This window comes from Saimiri boliviensis, chromosome 8 (assembly GCF_048565385.1).
Source record: "Saimiri boliviensis isolate mSaiBol1 chromosome 8, mSaiBol1.pri, whole genome shotgun sequence".
Taxonomy (NCBI): domain Eukaryota; kingdom Metazoa; phylum Chordata; class Mammalia; order Primates; family Cebidae; genus Saimiri; species Saimiri boliviensis.
Genome location: NC_133456.1, coordinates 73,558,949 through 73,580,521, shown reverse-complemented (window position 1 = coordinate 73,580,521; position 21,573 = coordinate 73,558,949). Strand labels below are relative to the sequence as shown.

The 21,573-nt window shown below is 39.9% G+C and overlaps 1 protein-coding gene across 10 annotated transcripts in view; it reads right to left on the bottom strand.

Moving 5' to 3' along the window:
- The window catches only part of VPS8 (VPS8 subunit of CORVET complex), a 363,874-nt gene that overhangs the window by 118,778 nt on the left and 223,523 nt on the right, over nt 1–21,573 (bottom strand). For all 10 annotated transcript variants that reach the window (XM_074404642.1, XM_074404643.1, XM_074404644.1 and 7 more), the window contains 7 exons: nt 18,872–18,991; nt 17,394–17,450; nt 15,530–15,612; nt 14,369–14,453; nt 13,464–13,562; nt 4,898–4,987; nt 994–1,040 (listed from right to left, as the gene is read on the bottom strand). In XM_074404642.1, the coding sequence (XP_074260743.1) occupies nt 994–1,040; nt 4,898–4,987; nt 13,464–13,562; nt 14,369–14,453; nt 15,530–15,612; nt 17,394–17,450; nt 18,872–18,991 (581 nt within the window). The remainder of the gene's footprint in view (nt 1–993; nt 1,041–4,897; nt 4,988–13,463; nt 13,563–14,368; nt 14,454–15,529; nt 15,613–17,393; nt 17,451–18,871; nt 18,992–21,573) is intronic.

Here is a 21,573-nt window from a genome sequence, read left to right as displayed (position 1 = left end):
TCACAGCCTATTCAAGATTTAAATGGTTGAGTTTTCAAAAAATTTTTACAATCAACAAAATTACTGGTATTTTAAAATAGCACAGAATATTGAAATAACCAAAACCAGTATTACAATTGCTAAAGTAAGTAAATAGTTATTTTCAATGGCCAGCGTATATTATAATGACACCTAAAGTTTATATGTCTGATAAGAAAGCTATGCCATCTTGGAAAATTCCATGCTTAACTCTAGGTGTGCATCAAAATAATCCAACTCCCAGTGATTCTGTGGGTTGGGCCGCAGCATCTGAATTTTTAAAAGCTTCGTAGGCGATTCTGACGCACACTATTGGTCAAGAATAGCTATCTTAAAGGATATTAAATATTACTGCCCTCAACTCCCAATGTATGTAGTTACAGCAAAACTTTGAAACCTCACACGCAGAACTGCTTTGCCTACAGATGCATTACCAGTTTCATCATCTCCTTCAGTTTGTTTTTATTTGATAGAAGCATCAGAGCAGCAGTTGAAAAAACACATTTAAACTTTCCTTCCCACCATCAGGAAATTGTTTAAAACCAAACATATTAAGTTGGAGTTTGAAACGTGATACATTTGGAGGTAGGCTGGGAACCAAGCGTTAACTTCGGAAAGCAGAGCTACTATCAGTCTCGCGCATGAAGTAAGGAGCAGGCAGGATGAAACAGCGCAGGAGGGGGAAACTAATTCTTCTGAGACATGTCATGTGGCATGGCTTCATTATTTTATTTACACTGATGAGAACTCACCATATATGCTCATGTTCAAATGGAAAGAAAAATATCATCTCAAGATACAATCTGTTGTTCAGATCTTGTATTTTCACATTATCTGTGCAACAGTTGCTCCTACTAATATAAAAAATTAAGAGCTCATTGTACTATTTAGATACCATGGGCTGGGAACTTAATCTTAAGTTATTTCCTTTTATTTCTCATATATATTATGAAAGACTAAAGTTTATTAACATACCTTGGGTCAAGAAGACTCCTCAAAAATTTGAAAAGCAAAACCTGGTTCTGAATAGAAAAAACAATAAGAAATGCAATTAAAACAAAGTTTTCAAATTATTCCATAGTAAAGAACTACTCTAACCTATCCCTTTAAAATGCACAGGTTATCTGACTATTTCCATTAAGCCCTCTGTACAGATCTAAGAAATAAGGATCAATTGGAGGTTCTTTCTGTCTTCTCAATAATTCTAATCACTGTTGCACATTCAATTCTCAGTGTAAAAGGAACACAAATACCCTATTATCGCCAAAAAAAAAAGCCCTCTGCTGAGACAAATGCCCAAGCTGTTCCCAGCACAAGGACCCTCGGAGCAGCAGGCGCTTGGAACCGCTCTGTGGATGCTGAGCTCTGGCTGCGCTGATGGGTTTAACTCTGCCTTAAGGTTAAGGCATTGTCCTCCTGCAGCAATGGGTTGCTGTGAGATAGTTCGTCCCAGGAGGATGGGAGTTTGAGGTCCAAGAGAACAACCACCACCAAAAAAGCTCATGAACAATATAAACAACTACAGAAGAGATGCCTGCCAATCAAACTGCAACATGTTAGCAATCAATACACCATAAAATCTTGGTTCTGTTTTGCCGTTTACTCCTTACACGACTTTCTGTCAGTTACTTATCTTCTGAGCAATTCAATTTCCTTATGTGGGAAAACGAAAGAAGACAGTAGTATCTTCTCTGCCTTCCGCACAGGGTAGAAGGGTTAAATGAGATAAACTTTCAAATGGTACAAAAATATGAATAATATTTCTAAGTTCTTGGGAAACCTATGTAAAAATTGTTATTGCTTAGGTTTTTGTTTTTTATTTTTCGACACATTCACACTTTACCTGTAAAAAATGGGTGACTCTCAAAGATGAAAAAGGTTAATATAAAAAATGATTTAAAAATATATTGATTTTTATCAGTCTTTGATTTTCTACTTTTTCCCTATCACTTTGTGTCATTTTACATGACTTTCTTCTTGGTTATAACTTAACATTCTGGCATATTATTCATTTTAAGAATTCTGAAAACAATTGTTCAGTGGCATACTCCTTGCCATCAAAAAAGTAAAGGTACTTTGTAAGATTGTTTACTTTGTAAGTAAAGGTTACCATGTGAGATTCTTGCACAATTTAAAAAGCTATGCAATAAATACCTCATTTCTTTAAAACAAATGTCTAAAACTCCACAAACAGACCACAAATAGACACCTTTTTCTTATCCATCATACTTTAATTTTTTTTTTTTTTCTTCTTTTTGAAACACAATCTCACTGTCACCCAGGCTGGGGTGCAGCGGCATGATCACAGCTCACTGCCGCCTCCACCTCCCAGGTTCAGGTGATCTTCTCAGGTAGCTGGGAAGAAAGGCATGTACCACCATGCCCAGCTAATTTTCTAGATTTCTTTTTTTTTTTTTTTTTTTTTTGTAGAGATGGGGTTTCACCATGTTCCCTCAGCAGGTCTTGAGCTCCTGAGCACAAGCAATCTGCCCACCTGGGCCTTGTGAAGTGCTAGGATTGTAAGTGTGAGCCACTGTGCCCAGCTCATGCTTTACTTTGATATATTTGTCTGATGAATGACATTCTAGTCATCTACTGGGCCCGTCTCTTAGCAGCCTTAGAGACTACAAAGAAAGAAAAAGAAAAGAAAATCCTACAAGTGATGATTTTAAGTCTTAAAGGACAATGACAACACAGTCACCATCACAGGCAAAATTGACCAGAACTGCTGACTTTGGAAGGGGAGAGCAGCTCTGGAGACTGAGAGTAGCTTTGGTAGACACCGCCTCCTCCCCTCCCCCACTAGCCTGGGTTTCATGTCCTTCTGTGTGCTCCAGCATCCTAGGCTCCACCATCATTCCAATCAAACTCGTCTGTAACTGCCTTTTGGCTTATTTGTCTTCTTCTTAGGGAGCAGAATCAAACTTACATGCTTTTGTATCCTCAGCACTCAATGCTTTTGCCCAGAGCAGGTACAGGAGTATTTACTGAATTAATGGATGAGTCTTTTTCTTGAGTTAATGAACCTCATCATTATCATGCTACACATCCAAGCTTGATATCTGGGAATTTTTTTCCTTTTTCGACAGAGTCTTGCTCTGTCACCCAGGCTAGAGTGCAGTGGCACAATCCTGACTCACTGCAACCTCCACCTCCCAGGTTCAAGTGATTCTGCTCCCTCCGCCTCCAGAGTAGCTGGGATTATAGGTGCCCGCCACTGCACCCAGCTAATTTTTGTATTTTTAGTAAAGACAGGGTTTCACCATCTTGGCCAGGATGGTCTAAAACTCCTGACTTCATGATCCACCCACCTCAACCTCCTTAAGTGCTGGGATTACAGGTGTGAGCCACCGCGCCCGGCCTCTGGAAGTTGTTTTTAACTCTTCCTATCACATTCAACTAATTTCCAGATCCTACTTCACAAAAGCATCCTAATACTGTCCTCTCCAGCTGCCACTGACCTAGGGCTGGGCCTCTCCATCTTTTGCCTAGACCTTCTCTCTCCTCCATTTGCTCTCCTTCCCAGTCCATTCTCTCCACTGCTATCCAAAGTAACGATACCGCTCTTTAGCTTAAAACAGCTTCAGTGATTCTCAGTACACAGAAGACAGTTTAAATTTCATAGCTTCACATATGAAACCGTTCCGTATTTGTCTGCAATCTATATATTCCAACTCCTCTAGTTTAGCCCCTCCCCGCCACCTATCCCTAGTAGCTTCATCTAATGCCACTTCCACCATCACCCTCCCAGCGCCATGCTCCACACAGACCTGAAGGTTCTCTAAGCACGCATCCTGCTTCATGTCTTCAAGGCTTTATGTGCCCAGAACGTTTTTATCGAGAAAGCCCTGCCCAAGTCTCGGCGTGGAAATCTGACATTAAGCATGCAAGACCAGATTAGGGCTCTCTGGACATTCTTGTCTTTCTCACAGTCCACCACTCTCTCCTTCTCTTGTTCCTGCAGTACTTCCCCTGTATCTCTAGTATAGCTCTTCTAACACTGGACTGTCATGACGCAAGTGCTTCTCTGTTCTATAGGAACATTTAAGAAAGGGTTGTATTCTTATTTGTGTCCCCAGGGCCCAGCGCACTGGTAGAGAATGGGGCTAAGTGTTGGAATGAATGAATTTCATATTTTTGTCTCTCATGCCAGCGGCCTCCTACTCACTGCTCTGATTTCCATCTTGCACAGCTATTCCCAGCCACTATTATTGTCACTTGAGGACTCTGGGTGGTGCTCCATGTCCCTGTCATTGTCCTATTCCCTACCTCTATCGCTGTGGCTACAATGACAGCAAACTCGACGTCGGCACTGCCACAGTAAGTGGTAAGTGGAACACCTGGGACAGTCCACTAATAGTACATCTAATTGAGCTTTTCAACATTTGCCATGCATATAGCTGTACTCTAGTTAAGATTCTCCAAGAAAAATTCTAAACAGCACAATTTCAGGATGACAAAGTTTTGAATAAATCTGAATCTCAAAGAAAATAGGGTTGTGGATCCTACAGCAAAAGAAAATGGGGAAGAGAGATCTGTGGATTAGGATTCTAGAATAAGTACATTATAGTTTCAGAAACGCTTCTTTGATGCTCCTATCTGTTACGCACAAAGATGAACTCCCTTATTTCCAAACTAAGAGATCATCATATAACTGCACACGTGCACGCGCACACGCGCGCGCACACACACACAATGTATTAGGTTGGTGTCATTAAAGAAACGGCAAAAACTACAATCACTTTTGCACCAATCTAATAGAAACTGCGAATAAATATCAACTGAAGAAATCACTACAATCAAAACTTCTCAGATGAAAAGATTTAATAACCATCTCTCTACTAGATATTTTTTCCCAATATATATCTGCAATATGTACCTGAAGTTTTTTAATGACCGTTTCAATATGTCCAGAAAAGTGGGTAGCAACCAGCTCCGCAGCTTTACAGGGCTTCAGGGCCACCAGTTCCTGGAGTTAAAAGGAAAAGACAAAGCCATCTTTAATGGTTCATTTACATTGCATATCCACAGACGAGAGGGGTGATTATCCACCTCCACACTGTCACGAGCTTCCACAGTGCATCTCAGCAGAGCTTGATATACGGCCTCAATTTAAACGGCACTTCGCAAATGAGCAAAATAAGAAATGTGCCATGTAAAAAAAAAAAAAAATCAAAATTTAATTTAAAGAAAGGTAATTCAGAATTCTTTGAGAATGAAAGCACTATAGAGTTCTGGATTTCAGCCATGATATCTGCAGGAGAAACAGAAGGAACAAAAAGCTTCCCAAATTCCCTGTCACTGCATTTCATCCTTGAGCTTCAAGAAGACGTGAGGAAGTCTACTTGTAATTTATCTGGCTAAGAATTTTCAAACTTCTGGTGCCTACTGGATTTTGGAACTGTAAATACTTTAAGAAATAAATTTAAGGTCTTAAACTTTACATGAGAGTAAAATGTTGACTGCTTTCAATTAAACACTGTTAATAAAAGCTATTTGTCAAATATAAGACTTTGAATTTGTCCTCCCCTTGGATTTTCCCGGACACTACTTTCCTTTTTAAAACTCTCTGCTTACTTGGTTTCTGTCACCTAATATTTTACCTTTCCAATTGTACCTTCTCTGTGGGAACACCGTGATCAAACACAACCACAATACACAGCTAAAACACAAAGACCAAACGTAGACCCAAATAGTGTGCTATTAAATAAAACTCAGACAGGCCGGGCGCGGTGGCTCACACCTGTAATCCCAGCACTTTGGGAGGCTGAGGCGGGTGGATCACGAGGTCAAGAGATCGAGACCATCCTGGTCAACGTGGTGAAACCCCGTCTCTACTAAAAATACAAAAAATTAGCTGGGCATGGTGGCGCGTGCCTATAATCCCAGCTACTCAGGAGGCTGAGGCAGGAGAACTGCCTGAACCCGGGAGGCGGAGGTTGCGGTGAGCCGAGATCGCGCCATTGCACTCCAGCCTGGGTAACAAGAGCGAAACTCCGTCTCAAAAAGAAACAAAACAAAACTCAGACAAGCTACTAAGACTGCAGCATACACCACAGATGTAGTAATTCTTGTGTTAGGTAGTATTTGGAGATTCGTAAGAATTAGCTGCCACACAAAACGGTAGTTTACATAACTTTAATGTAATACTCTTGATAAGAGAGAAGGTATAGCTAATCAATATTATAAAGGAGACACTATTACTGATCTGTAGACATTCAAAAATAAACTACAGTGAATGAATTTATGCCAAGAATTTGGAAATTTAGACAAAATAAATTCCCAAAAAGTGCAATTTAATAAACCAACTTGAGAAGAAATAGTCTGCATTTTTTTTTTTTTTTTTTTTTGGGGGGGTAGAGACGGAGTCTCACCATTTGCCCAGGCTTGTCTGGAACCCCTGGGCTCAGGTGATCCTCCTGCCTCGGCCTCCCAAAGTGCTGGGATTACAGGCGTGAGCCACTGTGTCTGGTGCTGCCTTGATCTTTAACCACTAAAATAACTGAACGAGTAGTTTAAAAACTTTCCATATGAAAACCGCAGGCCCAAACAGCTTCACTAACAAGTTCCAGCAACCATTTAAAGAAGAAATAATTAACCTTAACTAAACCTCTTACAACAGAGAACAGAATAAGGAAAAACTCGTCAGCTCACTGTATGCGGCTAGTAACATTCTGCCACCTAAACACAAGACGGCAAAATTACAGATCAATCTGAACCACGAATATTGATACAAACTCCAAATACAAACGAAATTCAGCAATATATAAAAAGAACACCACATCAGGATCAAGACGCACTTATCTGCAGATATCGAGGTTGGTTTAAAACTAATAAAATTTAACACAAAAACAGAATAAGAAAGAAAACATGATAAAATTCAAAATCCATTCATGAGGAAACTCTTGGCATACTAGAAGTAGAAGAAAACTTCCATAAAAATCCTTATCCTAAACATACTTCTGTTGGAAATAAAATTTTTTAAAATGCTGTTAATAACAGCATTAAAAATATGAAGTTGTGACAGTAAGTATAACAAAGGATGGGGCTAGATATGGTGGCTCATGCTTGTAGAGCTTTGGGAGGCTGAGGCAGGTGAATCAGGTCAGAAGTTGGAGACCAGCCTGGCCAACATGCCAAAACCCTGTCTTTACTAAAAATACAGAAATAAACTGTGCATGGTAACCACATCAGTAATTCCTGCTACTCAGGGAGGATGAGGCAGGAGAATCACTTGAACCCAGGAGGCAGAGGTCTGCAGTGAGCCTAGATGGTCCCACTGCACTCAGTGAGACTCACACACATAGTGAGCGAGACTCCATCTCAAAAACAAAACGAAAACAAAGGATGGAAAATCTCCGTAAAGAACATCATAAAACATTATAGGAAGATATTAAATAAAGGATTATATGCTACAGTCATGGATAAGAAGTTGCAATAATTGTAAAGATTGCAAATTATCTTTAAAATTATTAATAGATTCAGTGCAATGCCTGTCATAATCACAAAGTTAAAAAACTTTTTGGTGGAACTTGATGAGCTGACTCTAAAATGTATTTGGAAGTATCAAAAGTCAGTAATAGCCAAGAGTTTCGTAAAGATATCAAGACTCACTATAAAGCAACAATATTCAAAACAGTGTGGTACTGATGCAGAGATAGACAAACAGACCAGTAAAACACAAGGCCCAGAGAAACGGACCAAGCACACAGATCCTTGATAGACTCATCATAAAGGCATCAATTCTGAGCAACAGGAAAAGGTAACCTTTAAAAATAACTGATGCTGGGAAAACTGGGCATCAGTATTCTAAAAAATTAACTGGACTTCTATCTCATACTATGTATAAAAATTGCTTTCAGGTGGAACTCAAGAGCCAAACATTAAAATAAGAAAGAAAGCAGGACATATGGCAGGGGGGATGATTATTTTGACCACTTTAAAAAAAAACACACAAAAAGATTTAAAAAGGGCCAGGCAAGGTGGCTGACGCCTGTAATCCCAGCACTTTGGGAGGCCAAGGTGGATGGATCAAAAGGTTAGAAGATCAAGACCATCCTGGCTAACACGGTGAAACCCCATCTCTACTAAAAATACAAAAAATTAGTTGGGCGTGGTGTCATGCACATGTAGTTTCAGCTACTCAGGAGGCTGAGGCAGGAGAATTGCTTGAACCTGGGAGGCGTAGGCTGCAGTGAGCCGAGATCACACCACTGCACTCCAGTCTGGGTGACAGAGCAAGACTCTATCTCCAAAAGAAAAAAAAAAAAAAAAAAGAAAAAAAAACAGATTGAAAGGAAAAGCCACAGAGTGGGAGAATATATTGCTGACAAAAGACTAATATTCACAATACATAAAGACATCTTACAGAGCAATAAGTATGAGACATTCAAACAGAAAAGTGGGAAAAAACACTTCAGCAGGCACTTCACAAAAGAGAAAATTTAAATGGCCAATAAACATATGAAAAAGTTGTCAATCTTATTTGTAATTAAGGAAGCGTAAATGTAAAACATAATTAGGTATCATTACACATCCACTAGACTGGTAAAGATTTAAAGTTTGCCAAGGATAGAGAGTCCATAAGAACTTTCATACAGTGCGGAGGCATCCAGCGAAATTTAAAATATTGATCTCAGTTAACTAGCAATTATATACTCTAGAGCAGAGATTATGAATTAGCATGCATCAGAGTAACTTAAAGGATTGCTGGGCCTGACCCCCAGAGTTTCTGATTCAGTAGGTCTGAGAAGGAGGTCCAAACTTTGCATTTCTATCAAATTCTTCGCTGATGCCATGATGTTGGTTTGTGAACAAAACTGAGAATCACTGCCTTAGAGAAACGAATATGGCTGTGCTCAAGATGCGCATATAAGAATGATTATGAACAGACTATTCTTAATAGTTAAAACTAGAAACAACTGAAATATTTACCAGCAGTAGAATGAATAAATTGTGATACACCTGTAAAATGGAATATTATAAAATAAAAATTAATTGTAGCTACATAAAACAAAATGTTCTCAAACAAAATACTGGGCAATCTTTTCAAACAAAATACTGGGCACAAATAAGAAAATAAAGTGTGATTCATTACCTGATTTCAAACTATATGACAAAGCTACAGTCATCAAAACAGCATAGTACTGGTACCAAAACAGAGATATAGACTAATGGAACAGAACAGAGGCCTGGGAGGCAATGCCACACATCTACAACCATCTGATCTTTGACAAACCTCACAAAAACAAGCCATCGGGAAAGGATTACCTGTTTAATAAATGGTGTTGGGAAAACTGGCTAGCAGTGTGCAGAAAGCAGAAACTGCACCCCTTCCTGACACCTTACACTAAAATTAACTACAGATGGATTAAAGACTTAAACATAAGACCTAATACCATAAAAACCCTAGAATAAAATCTAGGCAAAGCCATTCAGGACATAGGCACAGGCAAGGACTTCATGACTAAAACACCAAAAGCATTGGTAACAAAAGCCAAATAGACAAATGGAATCTAATTAAACTCCAGAGTGTCTGTATAGCAAAAGAAACAATCATTAGAGTGAACAGGAAACCAACAGAATGGGAAAAAATTTTTGCAATCTACCCATCTGACAAAGGGCTAATATCCAGAATCTACAAAGAACTAAAACAGATTTACAAGAAAAAAATCAAACAACCCTATTCAAAAGTGGGTGAAGGATATGAACAGACATTTTTCAAGAGAAGACATATATGAGGCCAACAAACATGAAAAAATGCTCATCATCACTGGTCATTAGAGAAATGCAAATCAAAACTACATTAAGATACCATCTCACGCCAGTTAGAATGGCGATCATTAAAAAATCCAGAGACAACAGATGCTAGAGAGGATGTGAAGAAATAGGAACACTTTTACACCGTTGGTGGGACTGTAAACTAGTTCAACCATTATGGAAGACAGTACGGCACTTCCTCAAGGACCTAGAAATAGAAATTCCATTTGACCCAGCAATCCCATTACTGAGTATGTATCCAAAGGATTATAAATCATTCTGTTATAAAGCCACATGCACACATATGTTCATAGTGGCACTGTTTACAATAGCAAAGACCTGGAACCAAGAAAATGCCCATTGATGACAGACTGGATAAGGAAAATGTGGCACATATACACCATGGAATACTATGCAGCCATAAAACACAATGAGTTCGTGTCCTTTGTAGGGACCTGGATGAATCTGTAAACTATTATTCTCAGCAAACTGACCCAAGAACAGAAAATCAAACACTGCATATTCTCACTCATAGGAAAGTGTTGAACAATGAGAACACATGGACACAGGGAGGGGAGCATCACACAATGGAGTCTGCCAGGGGGTGCCAAGGGAGGGACAGTGGAGGGGTGGGTGGGGAGATCAGGGAGGGATAACACGGGGAGAAATGTCAGATGTAGGTGACAGGGGGATGGAGGCAGCAAACCACATTGCCATGTGTGTACCTATGCAACAATCCTGTATGATCTGCACATGTACCCCAGAACCTAAAGTACAATTAAAAAAAAAAAAGATAACTCAGTGAAAGATACACAAAACACACACACACACACACAAATAAATAAATAAAAATAAAGACAAAAAAAGAAAATAAAGTGTGATTTCATTTTCATAAAGTTTGAAAATAGGCAAAACGAAAACATATATTTAGGGATGCATGCGTATGCAGTAACAGGATACAAAAAGGCAAGAAATTGTCACGAAAACCAGGAAAATGGCTACGTGGGGAAGAGGGGAAGACAGACTGTGATTAGAAAAGAAGACATGGGAAAAGTCTGAGGTATGGAAAGAAAACATTTCTTGTTCAGGACCTAGGATGTCTGCCTTTTCATTTGTTTTATTAAGCAGTACATTTGTTTTACGTCCTCTTTTGAATGCTTTATAAATTTCAAAATATAAAATGTCAACACAATCTAATGAAACCTTTCATACGGAAAAAAACATTTGAACCAGAGATTCTTCACCTAAGGATTTGTGGATCCTTTTAGGGATTTGTAGATCCCTGAAACTCTAAACAGAATCATGTATTTACATACATGTGCAGTATTATGAGGCATAAATCTAAATCTTTCATTAGGTTTTCAAAAAAAAGTGTAGAGCCCCAAATGTGTTAAGAACCATTAAGCTATAAACTAAGTGTATCCTGTCAGAAAACTTCATTATGACTTTTTGTCCTATGTATTTAATGTTGATTATATTGACATTATTGAAGACACGGAAGTCCTTCAACAAAAGTTTATACACCTGTCACTGTGGCCTTAAGAGACAGGAAAAAGTTCAAGGTGAAAAAATATGTAGACATGAGATAAAAGCAGTCAGCAAAAATAATTATTGTGTAGCAAAAATACTTCTGGCTTCCCCAGCATGAGTTTTTTTGCTGAGTAATCTGTCTGCTTATTGATTGATTTATCATATTTCATATAATGCAGAGATGTGGCTTCATTTTCCTCTCTGGAATCCATGCGCTCAAACCACTGTATAACACAGATGAGGTGAAATGAAAACTGAACCACAATATAACCATGGAGACTCGAAGAGGAGGATGAAAAAGAATTCTAAACGATTAAAGGGAAAAAATATGAAACACAAAATCAGAGGATGACTTGTTATTTTGCCAAGATATATTCATCTTGTTGTTAGCAGGAATATAACAACATTAAATAATGTATTCCGTGTTCTCAATCCTATATACAGCAGTGTGGAAATTACTTCAGACCACGTATCTCATGACTGGCTATACCACCTTTCATGTCAGATATTTCATAAGAAGATGCTATTCACACCTCTCATCTTTCTAAACTTTACAACCTTCAGGAACTAAAAGTATCCACATCACATCCTTTCTTATAATTTTTCTTATCTACAAAAAAATGTTCGGCCAGGTGCGGTGGCTCACACCTGTAATCCCAGCACTTTGAGGAGGCCGAGGCGGGTGGATCACGAGGCCAAGAGATCAAGACCATCCTGGTCAACATGGTGAAACCCTGTTTCTACTAAAGATACAAAAATTAGCCAGACATGGTGGCGCACGCCTGTTGTCCCAGTTACTCGGGAGGCTGAGGCAGGAGAATTGCTTGAACCCAGGAGGCGGAGGGTGCGGTGAACCAAGATTGCGCCATTGCACTCCAGCCTGGGTAACAAGAGCGAAACTCTGTCTCAAAAAAAAAAAAAAAAAAATGCTCGAACATGTTGATTAACCATATCTTTACTACACCTCTAAATCCATCACCTGACTCCTGCTATGAGAGGAATGAGGGCAACACTAGAGTTGTACGTTATTTCCAAAATTAGGATTATCTCAGTTTAAATGCTGTTTCCCAAAGAGGATTACCACTTTTCTTACTAGTTTTTTTTCGATAATCAGAAATAAACATAATAGAATAGATAAAATAGCATAAAACATAAAAAGGGGCTGAATTCAGTGGCTTACACCTGTAATCCTAGCACTTTGGGAGGCCGAGGTGGGTGGATCACCTGAGGTCAGGAGTTCAAGATCAGCCTGACTAACATGGTGAAACCCCATCTCTACTAAAAATACAAAAATTAGCCGGGCGTGGTGGCAGGCCCCTGTAATCCCAGCCACTTAGGAGGCTGAGGCAGGAAAATCGCTTGAACCCGGGAGGTGGAGGTTGCAGTGAGCCAAGATCACACCACTGCACTCCAGCCTGAGCGACAAGAGCGAAACTCTGTCTCAAAAAAAGGAAGAAAAAAAACATAAAGAGAATAGATTTCAACCTAACTGCTGGTTCTGTTGGATTCTGGGGTGAGGAGTATGTTACAAACATAAGGAAAATGAAGTAAGAAGTGATTTTTGGGTCCCATTTCAGATCACATTCTGATCACAGCCCTCACCACGCAAACAGTCTATTTGTACATCTAGAAGCATTGTTCCTTAATACGAACTTTTGTTTCAACAGAAGTGAACACTTGAATCCTCTGTAAAATAGCATGCATCAACAAAATCAGTGAATTAGTTGACCACAGCTAGGTCAGAATCATCATCCTGTTATACAAGGAAAAGAAATACATCAGAGAAAAAACTCATTGCAGTCATTTTTCTAAAAGTCCATTAGATAATTGGAGGGAATGGCACCCACCACGTATTAGGAAAAAGAGGCAAGCAGAACTCTCTGAATCATTCTAAGAACTTTGTAAAAACCCACTAATAATAGTTTGTCACTAGCAGATTGAACATGGGCTAGTTTCAGAAGTCATGATGTAATAGATTGCATGTGATGCAGACTTTATAAAAACAAATATGAAGTAGAATAAGTACATGAAAAAGACTTCAACCCTACATTAAATCACCTTAATAGGACAGACACCATTGCTTAGCTGGCATAACGTTAACTTGGGTTAAATGACCATTCAGACAGTGAAGTGTGAAAAGTTTGGCAAATTGGTACCTCAATATGATCCATTGCTTTCTGCCACACAGACTGCTTCTCCTCAGCACTGTGTCCGGGAATCGATAAGATATTGTGAATGTAATTGAAGACTTCTTCCTGAAGAGCACAAGACAATATAATTTACTCATCCACTCACTCAAGATTTAGTCACTACCAACTGAACCAGTCTTGGTAAACAGCTATTATTTGAAGATGAAAAATTACTTGGAGATAGTTAACTGATGGAAAACTCTGCCCCCGAAAAGAAAGAGTAATTGTTTAAAATTTAGGATAGACTCTTAGAAGCAACAAATCTGTTCCAATTAATTTTGGTTTCAATGTATTAATCTTCAGTGGCCCAGTGAGGGAGTATCACACTTTGGCTTCTGGGGATCCTTGTCCACATTCCCAATTTCTGCTCAAGCCACTCCTGCCCTTGTCTATGACGCTCCACCTGAACTGATTCTCACTTTATCTGTAAGATCTCACTTTATCTGTAAGATCTCTACGCAGCTCCTTGAACATGTCAGATTTTCCCCACCTCACTCCTTCACATATATAGTTCCCCATCCTGGAACACTCTTCTTGGCTCTTTCCTTCACTGGCTTCTCAAATTCCCAAATTCAGTTTATATGTCACTTTCTCTGAGATCCCTTCCCCAGCTACTCTGCATAAGTCAGTTTAAAGCTGCACTCAGTTTTTCTTCCCTGGCATTTATCAAAATTTGTAATCACATTTGGTTTCATTTACTGCCAGTTTCCATCACTAAATTATACATTCAAAACTGCAAGAACTCCATCTGTTTTAATTATCAATGTATATTTGACTCATACACACGCACAAATATTTCTACTGAACAGTTATTTGTACTCAATAAGTGGAAAGCTGAATAAGAAAAAAGGGTAAGCAGTGTCTTGACTCACCTCTCTCAGAGGGTCATGCAGGTAGCAATCAATAATTTTGTCATATTGGTGTTCTCGTTCATACATAAATTCACAAATTTGATAGCTAGAATGTAAAGGGGAAAACTTCAGTGTACCAAACAGGCAGGTGGTTATTAGCTGATTATTTTGAGACACTTGCTCAGGCACACAGGTTAGTATTAGGAAAAGTGGGCCAGGTGTCCCAGCTCACGCCTATAATCCGAGCGCTTTGGGAGGCTGAGGCAAGAGAATTGCTTGAGACCAGGAGTTTCAGACCAGACTGGACAACATAGCAAGACCCTACCTCTACAAAAAAAAACCAAAAACAAAAAGTTAGTCAGGCAAGGTAGCATGTGCCTGTCATCCCAGCTACTACAGAAGCTGAGGTGGAAGATTGCTTGAGCCCTAGAGGTAAGCCCGCAGTGAGTGGGGCTTGTACTTCTGCATTCCACCCTGGTCAACAGAGGGAGACCTTGTCTCAAAAAAAAAAAGAAAAAAAAAAGAAAAATTAGTAGAGTAGACGTGATTTCTACTGTTAGATAAAGTTATATAGAATGTCTAAGACAGATGAGTATCTGCTATTTCTTTAACTTTAGGTTTAACAGTCTGCTAAATACTATGTTTATAAGAAATTTCAAGGCTGAATACAAAAGAAATGCTAAAGCAATAATGTATTACTTAAGAAATAGTCAACATGTTAGATACTGATAATTTATAAAAATTTTACATAAAGTTCCTCTGTTCAGAATTACATGTTGAATAAAACCTACAACAAACTAGGGAAGTAGCAGTGTGATATTATATCTAATTTGCTATGCCAAATATTGCACTGCCTCTAAGAAATCTAAGATAACCATAAAAAATTTATGAAACATGGAAATATTTTTTAAAACTAAAATAATAAAACACCGTAAGACTGCTACTCTACTTTTACGTTTAAACAATTGTACAAACACTTCAAATATGCCCTATCAATTTCTGCAAATTTTACTAATTTCTAGAATTCAATTAAAAGGCAAAAATTTTCACACTTAGCTTGTTATTTGTATAATCTTTCCTAATTAAAAAAGCAGAAATGCATCAGTAAACTGGGCTTTAAGTCAGAGAAATGTAATTTAATATTTCTATGGAAAACTAATAGATAGTTTCAAAACAACTTACAACTCAGCTTTTTCTGCCATACGGATGAGTCGACTCTCTTCAAATTGAACTATGCCTCCAGCCTGCAGCAGTTCTAAAAGGACCTGAACATTTAAAACAAATGAGTAAAAACACTTGAGAATTTACTAGCTCTTTAAGAGTGTGTTCAGCCATGCAGACTATAACTTCTATTTTTTCTTTTTTATTTTCAGTTGATGATATTTTGGCTTGCTGTCACATATGGAAGGGGTTAGACTGACATTATAAACGTGATCATACTGCATTGAAGTCCTATAAAAAGATAAATGGCTCTGCTCTTCAAACATGGAAAGAGTGCCACAGTGTTTGCGAATAAAGCCCTATTAGACACTGAACTGACTCTCTGCTAAGCTTAAATGTCTATACATTTCCTTTCAAAAAGTGAACTTTTGTCTCACTTTTATGTCTTATGGTTCTTTACAATCTGCTTATCCACAGGTGGTAGCCATGTTTACATGTTAATTTAAAAAAATTAAATATTGGGGCTTTTCATAGCAGCCCTATGCAAAACAGCCAAAGGGTGGAGACAATCCACATGTCTGTCAGCGGATGAATGACTAGAGAAAATGAGGCATATGCAGACCACGGATACTATTCAGTAGGAAGACAATCTGACACATGCACGTTGTGGCATGGATGAACTTTGAACACACCATGCTAAGTGAAATAAGCAAAACACAAAAGAACGAATATTGTATGAGTGCACTTATGTGAGGTACCTAAAGTTGTAACATTCAGAGAGGCTGGTAGTTACTAAGGGCTGGGGAAGGGAAATTAGGGAGTGGGAGTTAGGATTTAATTGGGAGGGCCATTCAGTTTGGGAAGGTAAGAGCGCTCTGGGGACGGATGGCGATGACGACTGTACAACAATGTGAGTACCACTGGTGTATACACCTAAAAATGGTGAAGATGGTAAATTATGTGTTACGTCTATTTGGCCACAATAAAAAGCAAACACAAACATTGTGGCTCATATAATTAATTTTTACCACACTAAGCAGCTGAAATGAGGGGGCCCACATTACTATGTGTATTCAATGTAATTTAAGAGATAACCAAAACTTTACCAGCTGTTCTTCCTCCTAGGATACTCTGCAGCAGTCACTGGGCCACAGCTGTGCAGACAAAGGGGTCACTGTTGCTAGCTGATAGCCTCAACTTCCCAGCTGTGTACAATTACCACGGTGCCATAGACCTGTCCTTCAGCACGGCTCCCACAGTACTTACTTCTACTAGTTTACTTACCTGACAAAATCTGGCTATCAATTCAAAATGGGTTGACTCTCTTAGTGCCCACAATCACAGTGGGTATGCTTTCTAAAGAATCCTACCCCTGAAGGGAACCTCAAGAAAGTGGCATAAATAGAGAGAAGTGGTAATCAAACAGTTACCATCTCGCAATAGTAAGTGGAGGGACAGATGGAGTCTAGTGTCCAGAATGGTCAGCCCTAATCAGGGGTTTTAGGGCACTCTCAAGAGTTAGGCATGTCAATACTCAGGAGCCTGCAGCTTTTTTGTGTCAGGACCACAGCGGCCAATGGAATGAGGGTACAAGAAGTCGTAACTGTTGCTACGTAAGAAGGAAAGATGAAGTCGTTTCTCTGATGTCATGGTAGGTGCAAGACAGATCTGGCTTACCCAGGAATTTAGTTTGATATAAGCTCCTTATACATGTAACTCTACCAACCAACCACTCTATTTTCTGGTCCCCACTGACTTTACCTTCGTATTTGGGTTTGGCACAAGTCACTGCCCCTTATGTGTAGTGAGGTCTAGCACGGAAGAGTTCCTTCTGGTTTACTCTTGTTTCCTATTTAGCAGCAAAAAGAGTTCTAGTGGTTCATACCTGCTGTCTTTCAGAGTGTCGGGAGTCATCATCAGGACTACAGAGGAATTCAAGGACCTGGCCAAAGAAAAAGTAAAGCATGAAGACATTAGTACTCTCATAATAAAAATAATAACCACCCTTTCAAATAACCAACCCATTCATACTCAGCCGTAACAAATACCACCGGTGCAAAGTACCTTCCCAGCTGATTAGCCTAGTACATGTAACATCAGGCTCAGGTATGTCAACAATTTAATAGGTGCCTTACATACATATTTCTTTACTCTTTAGAAACATAACTGTAAGAGGCTGGGCGCATTGGTTCACACCTGCAATCCCAGCACTTCTGGAGGCTGAGGAGGGTGGATCACTTGAGGTCAGGAGTTCAAGACCAGCCTGGCCAACATGGTGAAACCACGTCTCTACTAAAAATACAAGAAATCAGCTGAGTGTGGTGGCATGCACCTATAATCTCAGCTACACTCGAGGCTAAGGCAGAAGAACCACTTGAACCCGGGAGGCAGAGGTTGTAGGGAGCCAAGATTGTGCCACTGCACTCCAGCCTGGGTGACAGAGCCAGATGCTACCTTAAAAAAAAAAAAAGAGAGGAAAAAGAAACATAGCTATAAGAAACACAGATATAAGGCAGTGTTGTCTATATATATATATATATATATATATATATATATACACACACACACACACACACACACACTCACATAGACACACACACACACACACACACCCCCTTTAAGTTTCCTGATAAGATACCATGGACCTAGCAAAGCATGGACTTAGGAGTCAGGCCACCTGCATTTGGATACTAAACTACTAAGACTTAATAAATTTGCTGCTAATAACAACACTTACTAAGTATGACCTTAGACGAATGACTCAATCTCTCCAGGCTTTCGCTTCCTCATCTATACAAGGACGATAACTGCCCCTGTTTTCGAGCTGTTGAGAGGACTAAGGTCACACACACACACACAAAGCTTTGGAACAACGTCTGCCACTCTGAAGTGCTCAGAAAATGCTAGTCATCTTTAGATACTTTCTCCAGACAAAGAGTACTTTCTTTGCCACCTGTGGAAACATAGGAGCTATTTAAGTGGGCTTACAAGACGCCTGCAAAGTCATTTGTAGGTAAGTTGAGATTTTACAAAAGTAATCGCTTCTCTAGACGATGGTCATAATAGTCTTACTACCAGAGAGATGGGGGAGATCCTTAAATTGGAAAACTCTTGAGCAAAGAATTCGAGGCAATTCAGAACAAAAGAATAATTCAAAGGACACAATCTCTATAAACCAATCTCCACAAACACACCCATACACCCATATACACACACACCCCTAATTTAGATCCAAAACCTGAACAGGCCTCTCCTTGATAAGACATTTACCCAACAATCTGTCCATCAATAAACAGTGTAATCCAGGGAACTGTGCACAATAAACAGAAAAACAGCTTTTAGTTTTCACTGCTAGACACTTACCTGATCAAAAAGTGTTCTGTTTACAAACAAGGTGTTGTCAGGCTTTGCAAGCTGCCGAGCAAGGAAGGTAAAGAGACATCCTACTTGTGAGGGGGTGAAGTCTGAATTCTCCACCATAACCTGAGGAGCAAAGGAGACCTTTTATTCAATACACCACGTGGTTTGATGCAAAAATATATTTAGAAGAGGGGAAAGCCTCATTACTGAAGACTTGTAAAAAGATTCTTTTATTGACTGTGCAACAATGGAATTTAACGCCATTTAGAAGAAGCACAATTATTTGTGGCATATTTTTGGCATATTTCTAGGACAATCTGGATGAGAACTGAATTGATAAGGAGGTAGAGATGTAAACTGTAATATTTCAAAGAAATGTTAATCATGTTTCCCTCAGGAATTCTTCAAGAATCATTCCACATTTATTATTATTTTTTTGACGGAGTCTCGCTCTGTTGCCCAAGCTGGAGTGCAATGGCGCAGTTTGGCCTCACTGCAACCGCTGCCTCTTGAGTTCAAGTGATCCTCCCACGTCAGCTTCCCAAGTAGCTGCAACTACAGGCAGGCGCCACCAAGGCTGGCTAATTTGTGTATTTTTAGTAGAGACGGAGTTTCACCACATTGGCCAGGCTGGCATTGTACAATTAAATTTAAATAGTCCTACTAAAAATCTGTCGATCAACAAGGGAAGAAAAGCGTTGCTCTGAGGTTTGAGTGTGAGATAACTGAGAACGAAGGTGTCCCAGAGAAGTCAGCTATCACACAGATACACACATCAATGAAGTGAATGGCTTCCGCCCTGCTGTTCAAGGGCCAGCAGTTCCTTGAACACATGGTTTTATATAACAGGCTTTTTTTTTTTTTTTTAAGAGACGGGGTTTCACCATGTTGGCCAGGATGGTCTCGATCTCTTGACCTCGTGATCCACCTGCCTCAGCCTCTCAAAGTGCTGGGATTACAGGCTTGAGCCACCGCGCCCAGCCCAACAGGCTTTTTATAATCACACACAGTTTCCAAATCATGGTCATTCCTCTGGCTTTAACTCAGCTCTCATTTCCTACGTACTCACTATGTATAAGATGCCATAGTGTCTTCAATTAGGAACAAGAAGGAAAAGACAGACAGACACATCTTAAATAAAAGGCATAACATAATGACTGCTATTATAAAGGCAAGAATGATTAAAGCAGCACAGTGGAAAATGGTAATTCAACTGGTTAGAGAGGGAATTTGAAAAGAAATGAGAAAAACAGCTTTTAGGCTTAGTTTTGAAGCCCATGAAGAAACTGTGACAAAGGGAAATGTCAACAGAGAAGGCAAACCTGGTGAAGAGAAGAGTGAGAGCAAAACCGTGGACACAGAAAAACATGTGTTAGGGGAGCCACAATATTCATCAGAATGCAGCAGCAAGCAGGAAGAGGGAAACCTTAGATTAAATGGGAAGCTCGGGTCCCAAATGTCATCCTAAGGAGTCCGGCATGTATTATACAAAACACTGGGGAGCTACTAAACGTGTCCCAACAGGGGAGCTGATCACGACCAGTACTGCGCTTAAGAACATTATCCTGGCCGGACGCGGTGGCTCAAGCCTGTAATCCCAGCACTTTGGGAGGCCGAGGCGGGTGGATCACGAGGTCGAGAGATGGAGACCATCCCGGTCAACATGGTGAAACCCCATCTCTACTAAAAATACAAAAAATTAGCTGGGCATGGTGGCACGTGCCTGTAATCCCAGCTACTCAGGAGGCTGAGGCTGGAGAATTGCCTGAACCCAGGAGGCGGAGGTGGTTGCAGTGAGCCGAGATCGCGCCATTGCACTCCAGCCTGGGTAACAAGAGCGAAACTCCGTCTCAAAAAAAAAAAGAACATTATCCTGTCGGCAGTGCGTGGGACAAAGTTAACAGAAGAAGGAAATAGAAGGCATGGAGGGCAAGATACAAGTGACTGCAGGGGTCTAAGGGAGGGCCCAAGGGCTCTGAACTAGAGCAGTGATCATGAAAATGGAGGGCAGAGAGGGGACAGGACAAGCATTCCTACGTGTGGAAACGTGGCTAAAGGAGCAATTAAAAAGACAGACTTTCAGCCTGATTGGCAGGTGGGAGAATGATGCCATTAACAGAGAGAATGCAGAAGTGTGGTAGGGAGACCACGTGCTGCTTCGGGTGAGCTGAATTCACGGGGCAATTCTGTCTACCACAAATCAGGGTATAGTACCCTGACACATTAGTAAAAAGTTTCAAGTCCCCTCCTTCCATCCTCCGTTCAAAGATACAGTATCAGATTTCTCCCTCTAGACAACATTCCCTAGCTTTTGACCTCTCTCTTCTTACATCCCTTTATTTTGCCAGTTCTGCTTTTAGTCCAGTAATCACTACGTGTCGAGTATATACTCGTTATAAGAATATGTGGGTATTTCAAGTTATAAAACTGTACCTCATCTATACATATGCTTACATACACAGGAGAATTCCCTCAGCACCTCAGTGTGTGTGTCATTGGCTATCATCCTACAAAAGGCCCTTTCCTTTCTACTTCTTCTCTTTAGCCTATTTCCGAGACCATGCTTACAATTTTCTGGGCAATCCTGTAAAAAGTCACAAATGAACAGATGCTTCCCTTCCTGTCGGCAGCCACTCAGCACACATGGTAATGCCCACTGGCCTGTTCACTGGTCACTGCTTATAACCCTCCTCTCCCCGGCTCCC